The sequence below is a fragment of the Leucopleurus acutus genome (genome assembly GCF_964270905.1).
Source record: "Leucopleurus acutus genome assembly, chromosome: 12".
Classification (NCBI taxonomy): domain Eukaryota; kingdom Metazoa; phylum Chordata; class Mammalia; order Artiodactyla; family Delphinidae; genus Leucopleurus; species Leucopleurus acutus.
In genome coordinates, this window is record NC_139154.1 from 546,035 (window position 1) to 563,567 (window position 17,533).

General features: G+C 52.5%; 1 protein-coding gene across 1 annotated transcript in view; it reads left to right on the plus strand.

The window, feature by feature from the left end:
- Positions 1-3,529: 3,529 nt before the first annotated feature.
- The window catches only part of TET3 (tet methylcytosine dioxygenase 3), a gene marked incomplete at both ends in the record, with an annotated part of 106,766 nt that continues 92,762 nt past the window's right edge, over positions 3,530-17,533 (plus strand). Inside the window, 2 exons of the mRNA XM_082852287.1 lie at positions 3,530-3,683; positions 4,502-5,227. Of these exons, the coding sequence (XP_082708413.1) occupies positions 4,925-5,227 (303 nt within the window). The remainder of the gene's footprint in view (positions 3,684-4,501; positions 5,228-17,533) is intronic.

The following is a 17,533-nucleotide window of genomic DNA, read 5'->3' on the forward strand; positions in this document are numbered from 1 at the left end:
GAACTTGCTTCTCGCCCGCTTCTCAAACTTTAGGGTGCAACGCCTGAAGGGCTTGTTAAAACAGAACGCTGGGCCCCACCCCCAGAGTTTCTGCTTGAGTAGGTTTAGGGTGGGGTCCGAGAGCTTGCATTTCTAACAAGTTCCCCAGGTGTTGGTGACGCTGCGGACCTGGGACCACACTTAGTGAACCACTCACTGCCTCTGGTTTCAGGCTGCTTTCAGATAGAGAGGCTCGCTCGCCACCTCCACGCCGGTCCCAGCTGTTCTCCTGCCCTGAGCGCTCGTCCAGTAGGGATAACCCGGCGGCACAGGAGGCTGCAGACCTAGGAAGGCAGGGCCTGAGGAGTTTGGAGTGCATTTTGAGGGCCCCTGAAGGGTTCGTGCAGGTAGGAAAGCAAGCAGGAATAAACCTTGGAAGCCTGTGGGTGCTTGGCGTTACTGGGATATTTCATTTATCAGGCTCTACTGACCTCGTGTCTGCATTGAACACGTATTGATTGGGTGCTTAGCTTTAGAGTTACAAAGGTGCAAAGACAGGGTCCCAGCCCTCCAAGGGCTCATAGTAACTGGGAGGGAAATGTGCAAATGATTACGATACTGATAAGATTTTCCTAGGGAGGCAGCGTCAAACTTCTGGGGAGGGAGAGTGTGTGGGACTCTGGAATCTGTCTGAAGAGCTGGAAGAGGTTTCATGGCATTTAAGCCGAGACCTGCAGGATGAATGGGAACTTGGCGGGTAGAAGGAGTAACTGGGAAGGGGTTGAAGTGGGAAGGGGTTTCCTTGGGTAGAAGGAATGAATGACAAGACTGCTGAAATACAAGGCTCCAGAGGGAGACTGACAGCACATCTCAGACCTGGGACTGGTTTTCCCTCCTACCTCTCTGGCCGCTCCTCCTGTCTCCTTTGCTGGCCCCTTGTCAGCTGCTGTTCCTCATGAGCTGGTGTTCGCCAGGGCTCTGGCCTGGCTGCCTTTTCTTCTCACTCTCCATGTCCACTCCTAGTGAGGTCCTCCACACCTGAGGCCTCACGAGCTGCTCCCTGTTGGGGCCCACAGCCCCAGCCTCACCTCCTCAGCTCCACACTCAGCTCCACACAGATGTCCCCAGGCATCTTTCCTCCTGTACTCTGCCTTGGTGAATGGCACCAGCATCCATCTTGTTACCTAAGCCAGAGGATTTAGTAAAATGACCCTTTCATAGATAGCTGGTGAAGAGTAAACTGGCACAGCAAATTGCTGGTGCCATTCACCAAGAGAGAAAACAGGAGGAAAGATGCCGGGCTCAAATTCTGAGTCTACAGTTCACTAGCTGAGTAACCTTGGGCAAATTACTTAATCTATTTCCTTATCTGTAAAGTGGGTTTAAAGATAGTATGTACCTCACAGGGTTTTTATGTGGATTAAACAATAATTGTTACTTACTAAGCACTATGTTAAGTACTTTACTTGGATTCCTTTGGAGATGATGAGTACCTTGTCCAAGGTCACTCTGCTACCAAGTGGCAGAGCCAGGCCTGGAACCCACAGTTCCCTGACTCCTAAGCCACCCTCTTCATTGTCACACTATCTGGAGATTGTCTATCAAATAGGGAAATACTTGCAATATAATGTTAAGTAAAAAGTGGACAGCAAGCTGCATAACCAGTGTGAGTACAGCCATGTTATTATTTTAAAAAAGGAAATAATCTACAATAGAAAAGGCTAAAAGGAAATATAGCAAAAGGTTAAATGTTGTATTGGGGTTATTTTTGTCTTCTAATTTTCTATTGCCTGTTTTCTTTAATATACATAATTTTTGCTAAAAATAAAATACTTAAAACGTTAAACATTCATTACATAAAAAACAAAGTCCACAAACTGTTCTCATGTTTGACTGAAAATTGCACTCTATTGGTACCTCTTCTCAGTTCTAGTCTTACTTCCCTGAACAGAAATTCTTTCCTACTCTCAAAGGCCAGAGTAGGAAGTAGGTATTGCAGCCATGTTCACCGCCCTCCCACAGCTGACAACCTGGCCACTGGAGCAGGCTGTCAAAATCAGGCCTGTGGGGAGGGAAGTTCCAGACGGAACCCGGGCTTCTCCTACTGCCTAGGGCTTTCTGGACAGCGCTACTTGAGATCAATTACTTTTTCTTCTTCTTTTAAATAACCGGCCGAATGCTCTTTTTCCAGTTTTGGCTGAGTTGTTAGCTTCATCCCGGTGGCGACGCCTGCCAGATACCTGGTTCCTTGAACACCGCCCAAACTGGTCAGGCCAGTCCGCCCGTGGTTGTTTCTGCCAGGACTTGCCCGTGTTTGGGTGTGTGTGGGGTGTGTGTGTGTGTGTGTTAGAGACCCACCCTTCTCCCCAGCAACCCAGGTAGGTGGAAGGAAGCTTCGGGGACCAGCCTGGCAGTCAGGCCCGATGGGTGGAGCTGAATTAATCTAACCTGGAATTTCAACTTGGCCTGAACAACAGGTGAGGGGAAAAAAAGCAGCAGAGAGAACCGGCAGTTTGGCAACTGGAAAATATTCTTACGCCTTGCCCCTTGGCTGGAAAATAGCCCGGGGTGACTTTTCAAAGTGTCTGCGCTGGGTTATAGGGCTCGGTTGCGCCACGGCCCCCTCGGTGGCTGTCCGAGCCCCTCCTGAACGCTGTCCTCCTCGGTTACCCTCCGCGACGCGCCCGTTTCCCCTCCTCTGGGAGGCAGGGCGGGGGTATCGGATTAGTCTTTGTTTTCGAAGCGAAAGAGCCGAGAGCGGCGCGGGGGAGGCTCGCGATGGTAGGGGCCCGGGGTCCGCCTGGGTAGGGCGCTCGGTCGTCACCCCCGCGAGGGTGCCTCCCGGCTGGCCCTCGGCCTCTTCTCGCGGGTATCCCCTCCTAGCCGGCCAGGCTGACTCGGTACGCAAACGCGCGATGTACCCCATTGTCCTGCCTCGGAATGAGCGAGCGAGCGGCTGCCAGGAGAGGGGGGTCAGTCGGGCCCGGAGCTCAGGACTCCCGGGGGCGCCGGGGCCGTCCCAGGCCGCTCGGCCCGCAGGGAGTGGCAGGAAGTGGGGACACCGAGGCCAGCTCCGCCGAGGGCCTAGACTGGGAGGTCCGCGTGCCCCACCCCGCGCCGCCCGCCGCGCCCGCCCGGGCTGCAGAAGCGCCGGAGGGCGGTGGCGGCCAACCGGAGGAGGGCGGCCGGGTCCCGGGAGGACCGACCGCTGGGGAGGGGAAGTACTGCAGGTGCAAAGGCGCGGCGTCCGGGCCGGGCCCTGCCCCCACCCGCTCGAGGACTGCCCGCGCCGTCCCCTCCCCCTCCGCGGAACTCCCCCCTCGCGTAGCCCCGAGCCCGGCGGAGAGGGCGGCGGCGGGGCCGGCGGGGCTCGGCGGGGCTCGGCGGGGCCGCACGTGCGCGCCCTCCCGGGCGGGGGAGTCCCCGGGCGAGCACGTGCCGCGGCGCGCGGGGGGCGGGGAGTCCCGCGGACGCCTTCATTGCTGCTGCTGCTGCTGCCGCCGCGGCCGCCGCTGCCTCTTCCTTCCTCCTGCGCCGTCCCCTCCTCGGCCCGGGCGGGGGGCTCCGTGCGCCGAGCTCGGCCGGGCCAGGCGCTCCAGGAGGCGGGCGCCCCAGGCGGCGGCGGCGGCCGCGACGGTGGTGGCGGCGGCGCGGGCCGGGAAACTTTGCCCCTTTGTGCGCTCCGCCCCGGAGGCGGCGGGCAGGTCGGTGCAGTCGGTGCCTTTCCGGCTCCGGGGTGGGGGAGGGGAGGCGTGGGGGGGGGGCCCGGCCCGCGGGGGAGGGGACGGCCCGGGGGCCGGCTGGGGGGCCGCTACTTTGTTGCGGGAGACTAGGCGGGGGTGCTGTGGATCACAGTGTAGCGGAGCCGGGCGGGGGCGGCGGGGCGGGGCGGGGGCTGCGGAGCCGCCGGAGCCGAGCGGCCGAGGCCCCAGAACAAAGGAGCCCGAGAGGCTGCGCGCGCGCGCCGGGCCTGAGCCGGAGCGCGCCGCCCTCCTAGCGCCCCCTCGTCGGAGCGGGCCGCCCTCACGGGTCCGGCCGTCGGGCGGGGAGCGCGGCTGGGCGGCCGGCGCGGGCTACCCCGGGCGCGCCCCTCTCCAGGCCGCTTCCGTGCAGGGGGCGCCCGGGCAGCCCCGCCGAGTGAAGCTCTCTGCAAACTTTATTTTGAAAGCTGTGCTCCCTTGGGGAGAGCCTAGCGACCTCCAGTGAGGGGTGTGTGGGAATTTTGGCAAAACTCTCCCAAGCCCATGGGGGTGGGGCGGAGGACAACTTTCTTAGAAATCTCACCTTGACCACCCCATTAAATTCGCCGTCCAGGTTTCTTTACCACCTCGTCAGGCCCTAGGCCTTCTCCCTCAGGGAGTGGGTGCTAGTGTGCCCTGCCAGAGGTTCTGGGCAGAACTTCATGAGAGCAAGCCCATTCTCTTCCCCCATCTTCCCTTTTCCCAGAAGCAGGAAGAGGTAACATGTGAAAGTTGTCCCCGAACCCCGAGTGATGCGCTTCCCCTTTCTGTCTCTTTTGCAGGCAGCGCTGCCTTCTCCATCATCCTGACCCGGGAGAAGAAATACAGGAGGAGAAGCTCCTCACCCTGCCCTGCCCCCATCACACACCTACTGGCACACCTCATGCCTGGGTCCAGAGTGGGTGAGGGTGAAGAACCCACCCATCCAAGATGATCCCGTCTCTGGGGACTGCCGCTGGTGTCCTCCCCCAGATCCCGGGCCCCATCAGGTGGGAGAGTGGCCCCCAACTGAGTCCTATCAGACTGCTGCAGAGGAGGTGAAGAGGGGTTGAGAAGAGGCACCCATCCCGGAGCCTGGAGCTACTTGCCTTCACCCTGTAGATTTTGACTGCTTTAGGAGAGAAGGACCTGTTGGTGGCCTTTGGAGGCAGGAAGCTGGACTGTGGCTCTGTCCCAGCACCTATGCCCCCACCTCTGGCAGCGTCATGAGTCAGTTTCAGGTGCCCCTGGCAGTCCAGCCAGACCTGCCAGGCCTTTATGACTTCCCTCAGGGCCAGGTGATGGTAGGGGGCTTCCAGGGGCCTGGGCTCCCAATGGCTGGGAGTGAACCGCAACTCCGAGGGAGTGGAGATGGGCGGAAGAAAAGGAAACGGTGTGGTACTTGCGAGCCCTGCCGGCGGCTAGAAAACTGTGGGGCTTGCACCAGCTGTACCAACCGCCGCACACATCAGATCTGCAAACTGCGCAAGTGTGAGGTGCTGAAGAAAAAAGTGGGGCTTCTCAAGGAGGTAAGATGGATCTTGCGTGGCTTCCCTGACCCTTCCTTGAGGGTGCTGTGTTCACAGGGGTCTTGCTAAAGCCAGTTAAGCCCGTTCTCCCGCTTTGATCCTCCTGGTCCAGCTTTGAGTGGGGCCATAAATAGGAGTGTTGCTGTCTTTGGAAGCTGCTTTAGGCTCCTTTGCCGGGCCGACAGTTGATGGGAGAGGAACCGGGTTGTAGAGGGCTCTGAGCTAGCAGTCTCATCTCTGATGTTTGCATTTGATGCAGGACAATGATATCCAGCTTTATCTCTAGAAGTTTCTTGTCCTGCTTGAAGCCTCAGATGTGTTTCAAGGTCACACCAATGCTTGGGTGATGTGGGGAGTGATGGTGTCAGGTAAGGGTTGGAGGCTGATGGGTTTGGAAATGAAAATTTGGAGTGACACGGTGTTTTTTATGCTTCCCTGATGGAGTGGGATGTTTCTTTCCCTAAATCTTTTTGGGTACCATCATTTTTGGGATGATACCTAAAAGTGTTTGGGAACTTAATGAGAAACCCATGATTTGGGTTCCCCTACTAAACAGTACTTCTTGAGGTCAAGGACCATTTATCTCTGTGTTCTCAGGGCCTGGCTCAGTTCCTTGGTGTGTAGTAAGCACTCAGATACTAATTGAATGAATGAATGATTGTTTTTGAGACACTGTCAACCCCAGGAAGGAGTACTTCCTTAATTATGAGCAGGGAAGCAGAGAGAGGGAAGGAGTTGGAATGAGAGCAGAGGAGGAAGTGGAGAGGCAGTGACCCTGCACTGGCCATCTTTCCTTTCCATTATGGTGGTGGGCTGCCAGCATGAGGTTGGTAGCAGCTGTAACAGCGGAGAGTTGGCAGAGGTAGGGACGAGTGAAGTTGAGCAGCTTGGGAGGAGCAGTGTAGCGGCCGAGGTTGCTCCAGGCAGCGGAACTGGCGCTGGACAGAGACGGAGGCCTGCACAGTCTGTGGGACTCCCCCGCTCTGCCACTGATTTGTCCGAGGGCTCGGACAACTCAGGTCCCCTCTCTGGGTCTGTCTTCTGCCTGGGGAGATGCAGGGGTTGTGCTTGATGGCCTTTGAAGCCCTCTCTAGCTGGGCTGGAAACCGCTGTACTTCTGAGAGCCGGCGTACCTGTGGCTTCCATGGGCTGGCGGCTTGCACTCGGGATTTCCCTGACTGCTGAGTTCAGAGCTGTGCCGCCAGCTTGGTGGGGCTGTGGTCCCGTGGCTGGGAAGAAAGATCCAAGTGTTTTGGTCAGGAAAGTGGGTGTTGCTGGGATGTTTCTGCCCCTTCTCACCTTGTCTCGCCCACTCCCTGTGGAAGCTGCATATCACGGTCCAGGGACGGCGGACTGATGCTGTATTTCCCCGGTCTCAGGTTAAAGCAGACATCTGGATCACATCTGCAGCTCCCCAGCCCAGCCTGGGAGACCGTGTCCAGCTCCTTTATGTTGCTGGTGTTTGGGGGAGTTGGCATCCTGCTGGCCCAGTGCTCTGTGAGTCATTTCTGAAAGGGGGGTGGGATCAGGGGTAGGCTTCACTCCTGGGCATGAGATCTCGTGTTTTGGTATAAGTAGGACCTGCCTCGGCTACCTTGTGAAGCTTGATTCCTTTGCTTGCTTCCTGGTAGGGTTTACCTCCTTCTCTTCCACCTTTCTCTCACTCCGTTCCTCTCAAACCCTGGGGGATGAAGCAGGCTCAGCTTTCTGGGCTGGAACACGTGGCTCTTGTGAACTGTGTTTAAGCTTTTCTTTCGGCAAAAATGAGGCATACCTGAGTGAAAGGGGCTGGGAGTGAAGCCAGGGGCCTGTCATCCTTGCGTGTAAGCTGCTGGCCTGGGCTTCCGGTGGTCGTGGTTAAGAGACCGGGGATCTGGCTTGGCTCAGGCTTAGAGACAGCCCGGCGGAGAGATGTCTGCATCCCTGTGGACCTTGCCGTGGCCGGCTGCCCCTCTAGGCCCCCAGGGTCAGGAAAATGTGGCTGGTGTCCTGTGATCCCCCCTGGACAGAGGGTCCACGTGCTGATCTGTGCACCTGTGCTGTCCCATGACAGAGTTCTCCCAGTTTCTGGAGAAACAATGGAAAGGGGACAATGGAGTGAGCTTTGTCTTAAAGTTAACTTTCTTTAACTTAAAGAGCAGTACTTTGTTTTAAGGATAGATACTTTCTATTTCTTGATGTTTAAAAGTGTGTTTTTTTTTAATGAAATGGAGGTGTTGATAAAAATTAGATCTATTTTTTTTAAAGTCTTTACTTGGCAAAATACAAAATGGTAACTAGTGTCTGTCTCCACAATTTTTTTAAATTGGTCCTTGAAGGCTGAAACTGTGGGAACCACTGTCCAGGCTACACAGCATTTGACGAATGTATCTCTGGCAGAGTTGACAGGCCCGAGAGGCTGTGCCTGAGTGAGGGAGCCCAGGGAACCAGCCCAGCGTTTACAGCCCCCAGGGGACTGCTGAGACCTTCACTAGGTCTGAGCAGCCATGTAGCAGAGGGGACCTGTCCCAGGATTTGGGAGGTCAGCAAAGGAGGAGACCCGTAGAACTTTATTGTTTTTCAAGCTGTACATGCTGTTTATTATTTTACTTTTTTAAATTTTATTTATTTTTTTATACAGCAGGTTCTTATTAGTTATCCATTTTATACATGTTAGTGTATACATGTCAATCCCAATCTCCCAATTCATCCCCCCACCACCACCCACCCCCGTCCCAGCCACTTTCCCTCCTTGGTGTCCATGTGTCCGTACGTTTGTTCTCTACATCTGTGAGATCCATAGAACTTTAGAACTTGGCCCCTGCTCTTCAGGTGGGACAAGACACAGCATCCCAGGAGCCTCTTGGGAATCAGACCCTCTCTTTGCACCTGTGCTTCTCAGCGTCTCCTCTTCTGGGCACCTTTCTTTACTTCCATCCTGTCTCTACGTCCTCCAGCTTCCTTTGGGGCTTCTTCTGAGCTATCTGCTGACAGCTGCTTTGTGTCATCCTGTGAGGGGGGAACATTACCTTGACTATCTTGTCTTCCTTCCCTGCTCCTCAATTTTTTACCCAGTGCGGGTAGGTGGTGCAGCAGAGCCCATCTACTCAGAAAAGTTCAGCATTTTAGTAGTAGAGGCAGCTCCCAGGGCTGGTCCTGTCCACCACAGATGTAGGTGACTACTTACTTCTCTGGGCCCTAAAGAGAGGTAACACACCTGAAGGTGTTCATTCCTGTAACTGAGGTCTTCCTTCCTAGTTCCAGGGAGGATTGAGATCCTAGGCTGATGTCGGAGGCTATTTGACTTCCACATTCTTTTTACCTGAGTGGTGGCTTGTAGCACAGTGAAGACGGCTGATTAGAAAAGTAGGATTTGGTGAGTGTGAAGATACAGAACCCAAAGTAAGGGCTGTGCCGCTGACTCTCTTGAGCATTGGTTTTTTCATATGTCAGATGGGATAACCCTTCTTTGTGAGGATTAATTGAGATAAAATATGCAGAACGTCTAGCACATGGTAGGTAATCAGTGCACGGTGACAACACATTCCTAGAACATCTAGAAAAGAATTAATCTTTATGCATAAAAATTGTGTCTGTTAGTCTCTGAGCTTTAATTGTTTATTAAATGTTTGTTTCAAGACATCCCTGCTTGCTCATAGAACTGTGGGGCCAGGCAAAGGGAGGGAGACATTTGCCGGCCTCTTTGCCGGGGGAGGAGGCTGGACACCCAGGAGCAAGGAGCCGCTGTGGCCCAGGGCCTGACTGAAAAGTTGCTCATGGTGAGGGACGTAAATGTCTGATAAAAAGGGTAGGAGAAAACCCCTTTGTGAGAAAAACTTCCCTAGAAGTATGTATACATAAGGCTGGAAGCATGACCGAGAATGGGTGAGAAATGAAGGGAAATAGAAATATATATGGTGTGTCTAGCCCTCAGCCAGTTGAATTTAGTGGCTGAAACAAAGCTCTATGCCAGTTTTGAGACAGGATACCTTGGAATCGGGGATCTCTCAACAATATCAGAACCTGACCACTTCTTGCCTCACCTGCTAGTAGCTCTGGCTTCCTGAAGATGGAGGCTATGAGGAGGGATGCTGTCAGGCGGCACCAGTTCCCACCAGCAAAGGAAGAATTGATTGGTAAAGTAGAAGTGATGAGACTCTTTAGAGAAAGGGACCCCATCTCAGCATTTCTGAATCCAGTGAGAAGCTTGGGCAAGGAGAGGTGTTTACCATAGACTTTAGAAAATTGTTTTTCGGTTGTAAACAGTTTTAACCCCATGGCTACAGACTCTAAAAGGGAAGTTAGCTGGAGGGGTAAGATTGCTTTTGAAAAAGGAAATGCTGACTTAACTGTCCTAAATGGTGCCCTAAGGAGGAAGGTGGTGGGACTGGGGAAGATCTGAACCGTCCATGTGGCTGCTTGGGCTGCTGTCTATGAGTGCAGATAGTAAAAGACCGTGCTTTTTACATGGAAAGGGGTGCGCTTCAAGTGTAGTCTGACGCTTTAAGAGGGACATAAGAGAGTCCAGTGGCCAGAATGTGCTGAGGTGGTGGAAAATGCTCAAGACAATAAAAGGCTTTTATATATTCCCAGCAAGAGCATAGAAGGAAGAGACAGTCTTACAGCTTTGGAGCAGAACTAGTGACAGAGAGAGAGAAGCCACTAGATCCCTGTCATGCCAGGGAGTATAAACTGGGGAGAGACCACAGCATGTGTGGTTAGGAAAGGAGAGCCAGCTACCCTACCTGAATCTGAGTCATTCACTCCCTACTGCACACCTTCAGATATACTCATGGAATGATATCGTTATGGAATTCTGATGGTTGGAAGAGGGCCAAAAGACCCGAGACAGGCAGAAAGTTCCATTCTTCAAAGAGATTTTGGAAATTGTAAACCAATGTCAGTTTTTGACAGTTCTAGAGCAGATTTTTTAAAAGGTGGTTCGTGAGATTTAGAAAGACAGTGGTGAGCTTTGAGGGTCCCTGTGGTTCTTTACAAAGAAACTCAGTCAAACCAATGGGCCTGGATTTCTGCAGATAAATGTTATTTCCTGCCAGCTTCGTGGACAGATCAGAGGACCAGTTTTTATTTAAAGTCATCCTGAAGAGGGCACAGGTATAACTGCCTTGTTCAAACTTTTAATCAACCAGTGTGGATCAGGGATTCCATGTTGGGATCGCCTGGATCCCACCCCCAGGGATTCTAGTTTGATTGGTCTTGGGTGGATCTCTACTGGGCTGGGGCTCCCCAGGTGTATCTAATGTGTAGTTACAGTGGAACTCCTCTGACACAGGTGAGAGCTGAATGATGGGCACCCACCTGGACTCTTTACTGCAAATTGCTCACCTGAGTCTTAGGGCACCCTAATGGTTTACAGCCATACTTCCTCCTTGCTAATCAGTGGCCCAGCAGCATCGCATCATCTGGGAGGTTGTTAGAAATGCAGAATCTCAGGCTTTACATCAGAATGACTGAATGAGAATCTGCACTTTAACCACATTCCCAGGTGATTTGTATGTCCATGAGAGTTTGCGGAGCTGGTCTATGGCATTTCTGTGAGTGGAGAAGGGGACAGAAGTAAGTCTTGATGAACAGAGGTAAAGAACTCCAATTGCAGGGACTTCCCTGGTGGTCCAGTGGTTAAGACTTAGCCTTCCGGTGCAGGGGGTGTGGGTTCGATCCCTGGTCGGGGAGCTAAGATCCCACATGCCTCGTGACCAAAAAAATCAAAACATAAAACAGAAGCAATATTGTAACAAATTCAATAAAGACTTTAAAAATGGTCCATATCAAAAAAATCTTTAAAGAAAAAAGACGTAATGGGAATAAAAATTTGATATATTACACTTAAAAAAAAAGAACTCCAGTTGTCAACAAGGGTAAGGAGGGTGATCCAACCCATTTACCCTGTATGCCAGGGAGACAAGAACATCTTGAGATTTACTTCATGTTTATTCTTGTTTTTCTGGAGTCCATTTCTTTCTAGTCTAGTGAGTTATCAATAAAATAAGCCCTTTAAGAACTTGTGTGTGTGTTCTGAGAACAGTTGGGAAAGGGTTCTCAGAAGACGTCTGCTGCTCAGCAGTCTGACTTGGAACATGGGAGCCCCACGAGAGAGTATTAGCTGGTGGTAGTTGTGAACAGGAGGAGCACACCCATAGAACCCGGGGTCTCATGGAAGGGTCTGGAGGCTTAGGAGCTGAAGGGATGTGTGCCCCCTCTTCCTAAGATGTAGGTAGGAGCAGGTGTGATCAGTGGGTAGGTGGGTGGTGGCAGCGGTAGTAGTGGTGATGCAGATATTTAAGTTGAATGATAGAACAAGGGGTTAAGAAGATTGGGGGCAGTCTGGAACAATGGGCTTCAGCCAAACTCAATGGAATTTAATCAGGGTAAATCCAAAGCTCTGCACTTGTTTTTAAACAAAGAAAGAAATAGCAGGTAGGAATAGCTGAAACTCTGAAAGGTGTGTTGACAGCCTGTCTCTAGGAGCTCTGTCAGAGTAGTCACATGCAGGACAACTGAAGAAGATGAGTTGTTCAGCTTGGACATGAGTGGAGGAATGCAGGCGAAGACGAGTCCTGTGTGGAAGAGGGAGTCAGTTCCTTTGTGTAGGGGAATGTGTGGAACTTTTATTCGAGGGTAGAAGTTAGCAGGTAGACTGAATCCATGTTTGTTTGTTTGTTTGTTTAACATCTTTATTGGAGTATAATTGCTTTACAATGGTGTGTTAGCTTCTGCTGTACAACAAAGTGAATCAGCTATATGTATACATATATCCCCATATCCCCTCCCTCTTGCATCTCCCTTCCACCCTCCCTATCCCATCCCTCTAGGTCATCAGAAAGCACTGAGCTGATCTCCCTGAATCCATGTTTGAAAACAAGAATTTTCTAACATTTATAGCTGTTCCAAGACTGAAGAACCAGCCCTGTGCCTGCGTGGGTCTGCGTAGAGGCTGGATGTTCTGGCTGGGATGTTACAAGGACGTCCTCTGTCAGGCGGGGTCTTCCACATGTGGTTGTCTCTTGCTCAAACTGTGTAAAGTATAGCATATTCCTTAGACAACTACATTGCAGAAGAAACATCGCTCTTAGGCCATAACGTTTTTGGTCAATTTCTAGACCTGATTGATCTCAGACCTGGGTTGGAATATGGTCTGTAAACTCTCTGAAAATTTCAGCCAAGTGTGTGAATGTGCAGGGGTATATTTTCTCAGGGGAGAGGGGCTGTGGTTTTCAGCAAATTCTCAAGAGTATTCATGACCTCCCAAATTTAAGAAGCATGCTCTACCTGAGCTGTCCAATATGATAGCCATTAGCCATGTGTGGCTACAAAAATTAAAATTAATGAAAATTAAATTCAGAAACTCAGGCACACTAGCTGCCTTTCAAGTGGTTTGTGTGTTCGATTTTTTATCAATATGAGTAGTTCTACTGGACATGGAGTTTCCCTGCGTGGTCTCTGAACCCTCACTGAAGACTGTTTCTGGGTTGGGGACATAGCTGTCCCAGTTGGTTATTCCTGGAAGGATATTCTGGGATAGGGTTCCTGTTCCCACCCCAAGGTAAGTGGTGAGGGGTATGGAGGGGGCAATGCTTTCCTGGGTTCTAAACAACCCACGGCAAAGCTTATTGCATTTTTTTTTTTTTTTTTAACTGAGCATGCTCTCTTTATTTATTGCTTCCCTTGAAGGCATAGGCCATGTTTTAATTATCTGCTGTGGGGAAAAACAATAGGAATGCGGTGTGGCTCTCCATCTGAAGGTGCTCTCTGAAGCTGCCTGGGGGAAAGTGGCTTCTCCCACCCTCACTCGTACCCAGCAGCCCCGGTGAACCTTGCCTGAGGGCTCTTACTCGGGCACATGCCCCACCCCAAGTCAGCAGTCACCTCTCTGCCTTGGGCCTCTCATCCTGGAGAAGGGGGTGTGGTGGCTGGGTGAGTTGAAAGACCACATCAGGGGTCTCGGGAGTTGTCACTGATTCCTCCTCCCCTTCCCATCACTTCTTTATCGTTCCCTTGTGGACTGAGGGCAGGATGCTCAGGAAGAGAGAAGGTGTTGGAGAGGAATACGACCCCTTTATCTACCTTGAGCCCTGCTGCACTTTGGCTGGGAGAGTCCTTTAGGGTTGCTTTGGGCCTCTGCCTGAGTGTGTCTGTGCAGGGCCCAGGCTGCTGGCACACCTGGAGTGGACACAACCCTCTGTGGCCTTGTCTCCTGTCATTTGCTTAAGAAATCTGATAACCTAAGTTTTTATTAGTCACTGAGGGAGGGAAAAAAAAAAGCCGGCGCCCAGTGTGGGGTAACTGGCCAGCCTTCCGGTGACCACGGGGGGTTGCTTGCTTGCTTCAGGTCGCACAAGCTCTGTTCCTGCGCTGCTGGCTCTGACCTGTACATGTTCTAACTCCCTTGTGCGCTGTCTCCCCACACCCAGCCAGGGAATTCGTGGACAGAATAATGCACCTCCCACTACTAGTAGAGCAGCAACTCTAGATGCTCCAAATGGAAAGGGAGTTGCATTAGGTAGAGTCATTTGGGAGCGTTTGCCAGAATGCACGTGTCCCATAGTCCCCCACCCCACTTAATTACTGCCAGAGGAAGCCTCAGGAAGGGGTGTGGAGATGCTGGGTCAAAAACAAGTAGCAAGGTACCGGACCATAGAGTCTGTTCCCTTCTGAGCCTTTCTTGTGGGAAGGACACTGGGTGGCTCTCTCTGGTCTCATTTTCTTCTGTCTTTTTCTTGATTTCTCTGCCCTTTAAGAGTAAGCTCTGGGTACCCCAGTTCCCTGGTTGATGCTGGGAATGATCCTGGAGCCCCAGAAGAGAGAGGGAATGGCATCCTCTCACCATGAGCCTGGGTCCTGTCTGGATGGTTGACGCTGCAGGATGCGGTGGGGGTGTTGGGAGCCAGTGAGAGGAGAAGAGCTGGTGCTAGGAGGATACGGAGGAGAGGCACCTTCCTGGAATGCTTCCTCAGTCCCAGGACCTCCAGTGTCCCCTGTGCCGGGGGAGGGCAGCTTCTCTCTCTGGCGTCGCTTAAGTTTCCAGAGACAGGACGTCATCTGCTTTGACTGGTAAACCTGCAAGTTGCCTTCCCAGCCTCCTTCAGCACATCTCGCCTGGGACTGGCTGTGTGCAAGGCGCTGCGCTGAGCCTGAGCCCTCGGTAAAGGGGAAGCAGCATTTACTCTGTCCTTAATGAGCTCACAGTCTGGGGAGGGAGGCAAGCGTGGCAACAAACTATTAGTCTGGTAGGGCTACAAGGGAGGGATGCCTTGAGGGCAGAGACCAGCCTTAGTCACTGTTAGGTGAAGAGAGACCATCGTGGAAGGGAAGGGACCTGTTTTGAGAGTTTCAGCGTAGGGATATGTGAAAGATGAGGGGGGGGTACTTCTAGGAGGAGGGAGGCATCTCCCCTGAAACTGAGCTGTGCAGAGATGCTACTCGAATGCTCACGGCTGGTGGCAGTGGTGTGGAAGGACGCGGACAGACCACAGGGCACCAGCTGAGGGTGTTCATGGGTCCTCAAGGTGGAAGGTAAGATGCTTTGTGTTAATTATTCTTGGTAGTCTTCCCCTGGGGCTGCCCCCAGGTTTCTAAACCACTCAGTATTCCTGTCTCAGCTTCTCAATGAAGGTTCTGTGTTATTTGCTTGGATCCTGGAACATTTGGTGGTCCAAGGCTATTGAATTTGGGGTGGGGAGACCGTGATGAGGTTCATAGAATATAAGACCTTCTTACAAGCATTTAGGATGGCTTGTGGGGTGTGGGCAGAGCCACAGCTGCTGCTTGTCAGCCTGGGGGGGTCTGGGTGTATTCTGTTTGTTGGTATGGAAATATGCAGGTGGAGTTGCTGGCTGGCTCTGCTTTCCCTCTGACATCACTGGGTGCCTCAGTTCAGTCTGGTTCTATTGCATCTCCAAGGAGGAGCACCTTTTCTTCCTTTGCTGCTGTTCTTTCACCTCCTTGTCTTTCTCCTCCCCGAGATTGCCGTTGATACAGACTTCCGCTGCCAAAGCTAATTGTGAGGCCTGATCTGTGAATGAAGGCAAAGGCAGTTCCCATGACAACTGCAAAGAGTTTGAAATATAGGGGATGATGTGTGTGTGATGGGCTGCAATTACTTGGGTGGAAATTGATGTGTGGACACCGGTGACTTCAAACATAGGTTCTGAAGGTGGAGAGGATGTTGGGTTTCTTTGGCAGATCCTTTGTGTGATGGAGAGGGAAGGGAAGGTCACAGATTTCCCCCACAGTCGATTCCAAGTGCCTTCAGTGTGTGGAATGCTGGGAAAACAAAACAAAACAAAACAAAACAAAAAAAACCCCGGGGCTTTGAAGAGGCACGACTCTAGCCATTCTGGTTGGAGAGGCAGGACACACAGAGACAGATAGCAGTACCAAGTGTCAAATGAGAAACATTGGAAGTGCTGTCAGCTGGCAGAGGTCTAGGGTAACCTGAGAAGGCTTCCTGGAGGAAGTGGGGCTTGAACTGAGCTTTGAAGTAAAGCCCTGTGGGGAGTGACCTCCTTTAGGACACAGGCATGGCAAGAGAGGAGAAGTTGTCATCTACCCCTTGCCAACTCTAGAAAAGGTAGGTTGATAAGAAAATCATAGAGCTACACAGAGCAGCACCAGCTGTATTGCTACGAGTGGCGGGGGGGGTGGGGAGGCGAGAGCCCTGCTCAGTCTCCCAATTTTTCAATCTGTAGAATTGGCATTAATAATTCCTGTCTCATTGGTTTGTTTTGAGGGTTAAATAAGATACAGTACATCATGGTCCAGTTATGGGGCTTGGCGTGGCGTTGCTGCTTGGTTGATCCTCCTATAAACCCCCCCAAATCTGTCTCTGGATGCATCCCCATTTCCTAGTCTTTATATATCTGTGTAGGTTCTGGCCTGTAGGTAACTATGTTTCTGAGGTTCTCTGTGTTGGGGTATTTTGTGGGTTCTGAGAGGGAGTTAATCCATTCACCTCTCCCTAGTGGGGAGGGCTGTGGCCCCATTCCTCCTGCTGGGAGTGCAGTGGTGTCTAGGGGTCATGATGGAAGGTGGGGAGGGACCTCCAGCTCCTATGCAGAGGGGTCCCAGGCACCTCTGGGTTGGTCACTGTGAAGCCCCAAGTGTAGAAAGAGGGGCAGATAGGGGAGGGGGTCAGGTGTGAGGTGTGGAGAATGTCCCCGCTGGAGGCAGAGTGGCCCCAGCATGCGCCTCTGTGTCTCCTTGGAGCTGTAGCGTTCCAGGTGCTTCAGAAAAGGGCAGGAGGCCAGGGTGGGATAGAGATGGTTGCAGGTGCCCTGCCTTGGGGACCACGGGCTCTGCTAGGGTGTCTGCAGTCTGCGGGGGGTGAGGCGGGACCTGTGGTTCAAGCAGAGAGTCAGGGTGGCTCTTGCAGCCTTGTGAGGAAGACGTGTGCTGGCTGAACAAGGCTCGGCCTCGGCTATAGTTCAGATGGCAGGTCGTGCCCTCCCAGGAGAGCAAGTATTCCTCTGATCCCTGGGGACCTCAGAGAACAGGTCGACCAGGAGAGTGTCCTCTATGTCTCAGTGCCCAACCCCCTGCCTCTCCACCCTCCTTGTGTAGAAACTCAGCTCAGCACATTCCAGCTCTGTGCAGAGCCTAGTGAGTAGGGAAGACGGGGCCCCTGCCCACGTGGGGAAGACGGCCATGTAAATAAATAACTGCACTTGGTAGTGACGGCTCTAGAGGAGGCCCCAGGAGGAGTGGGTGAAGCTCCTGAGGGCTAGATGAGCTGGGAAGGTAGCAGTGGCAGGTGACATTTGGATTAAGCCTTGTACCATATTAGCTTGCCAGGTGGGGGAGAGGGAAGGGAACCTAGGCAAGGAGCAGCATCGCCAAGTCTCTGAGGCATGAAAATATTACTGTTCTTAGACCCATAGCTTAAAGGGAAGTGGTCTGGTTCAAGAGACCCTATCCCTCTTTAAGTTTCCCTGAGGTTGGCTGGGAGAGAGGGCTTAAAGAACTGGAATGAGAAACACCTGGGTTGGAATTCTAGCTCACCACTCACCAGCTGTGTGTTGATGGGCAAGTAACAACATCTCTAAGCCCATTTTCCCATAAGGTTGTGTGTGGACAAGTCAAATGAGATGCTCCCACAGCATGGTTGGCACAGGGCCTGGTACCTAGCAGGGGCTTGATAAACTGTGGCAGCCACAGCAGCAACGGTATTGATTGTTACTGTCCAAGCAGTGTTAGTTGCTCTTATCCAGCAGCAGACTGTATGAGGGTGGGTGGGGCAGGGGTTTTGGGGACTAGGATAAAGGAGGGACTTCACTTGGCCTGGCCGAGGTAAGAGCCAAGGGGTGCAGA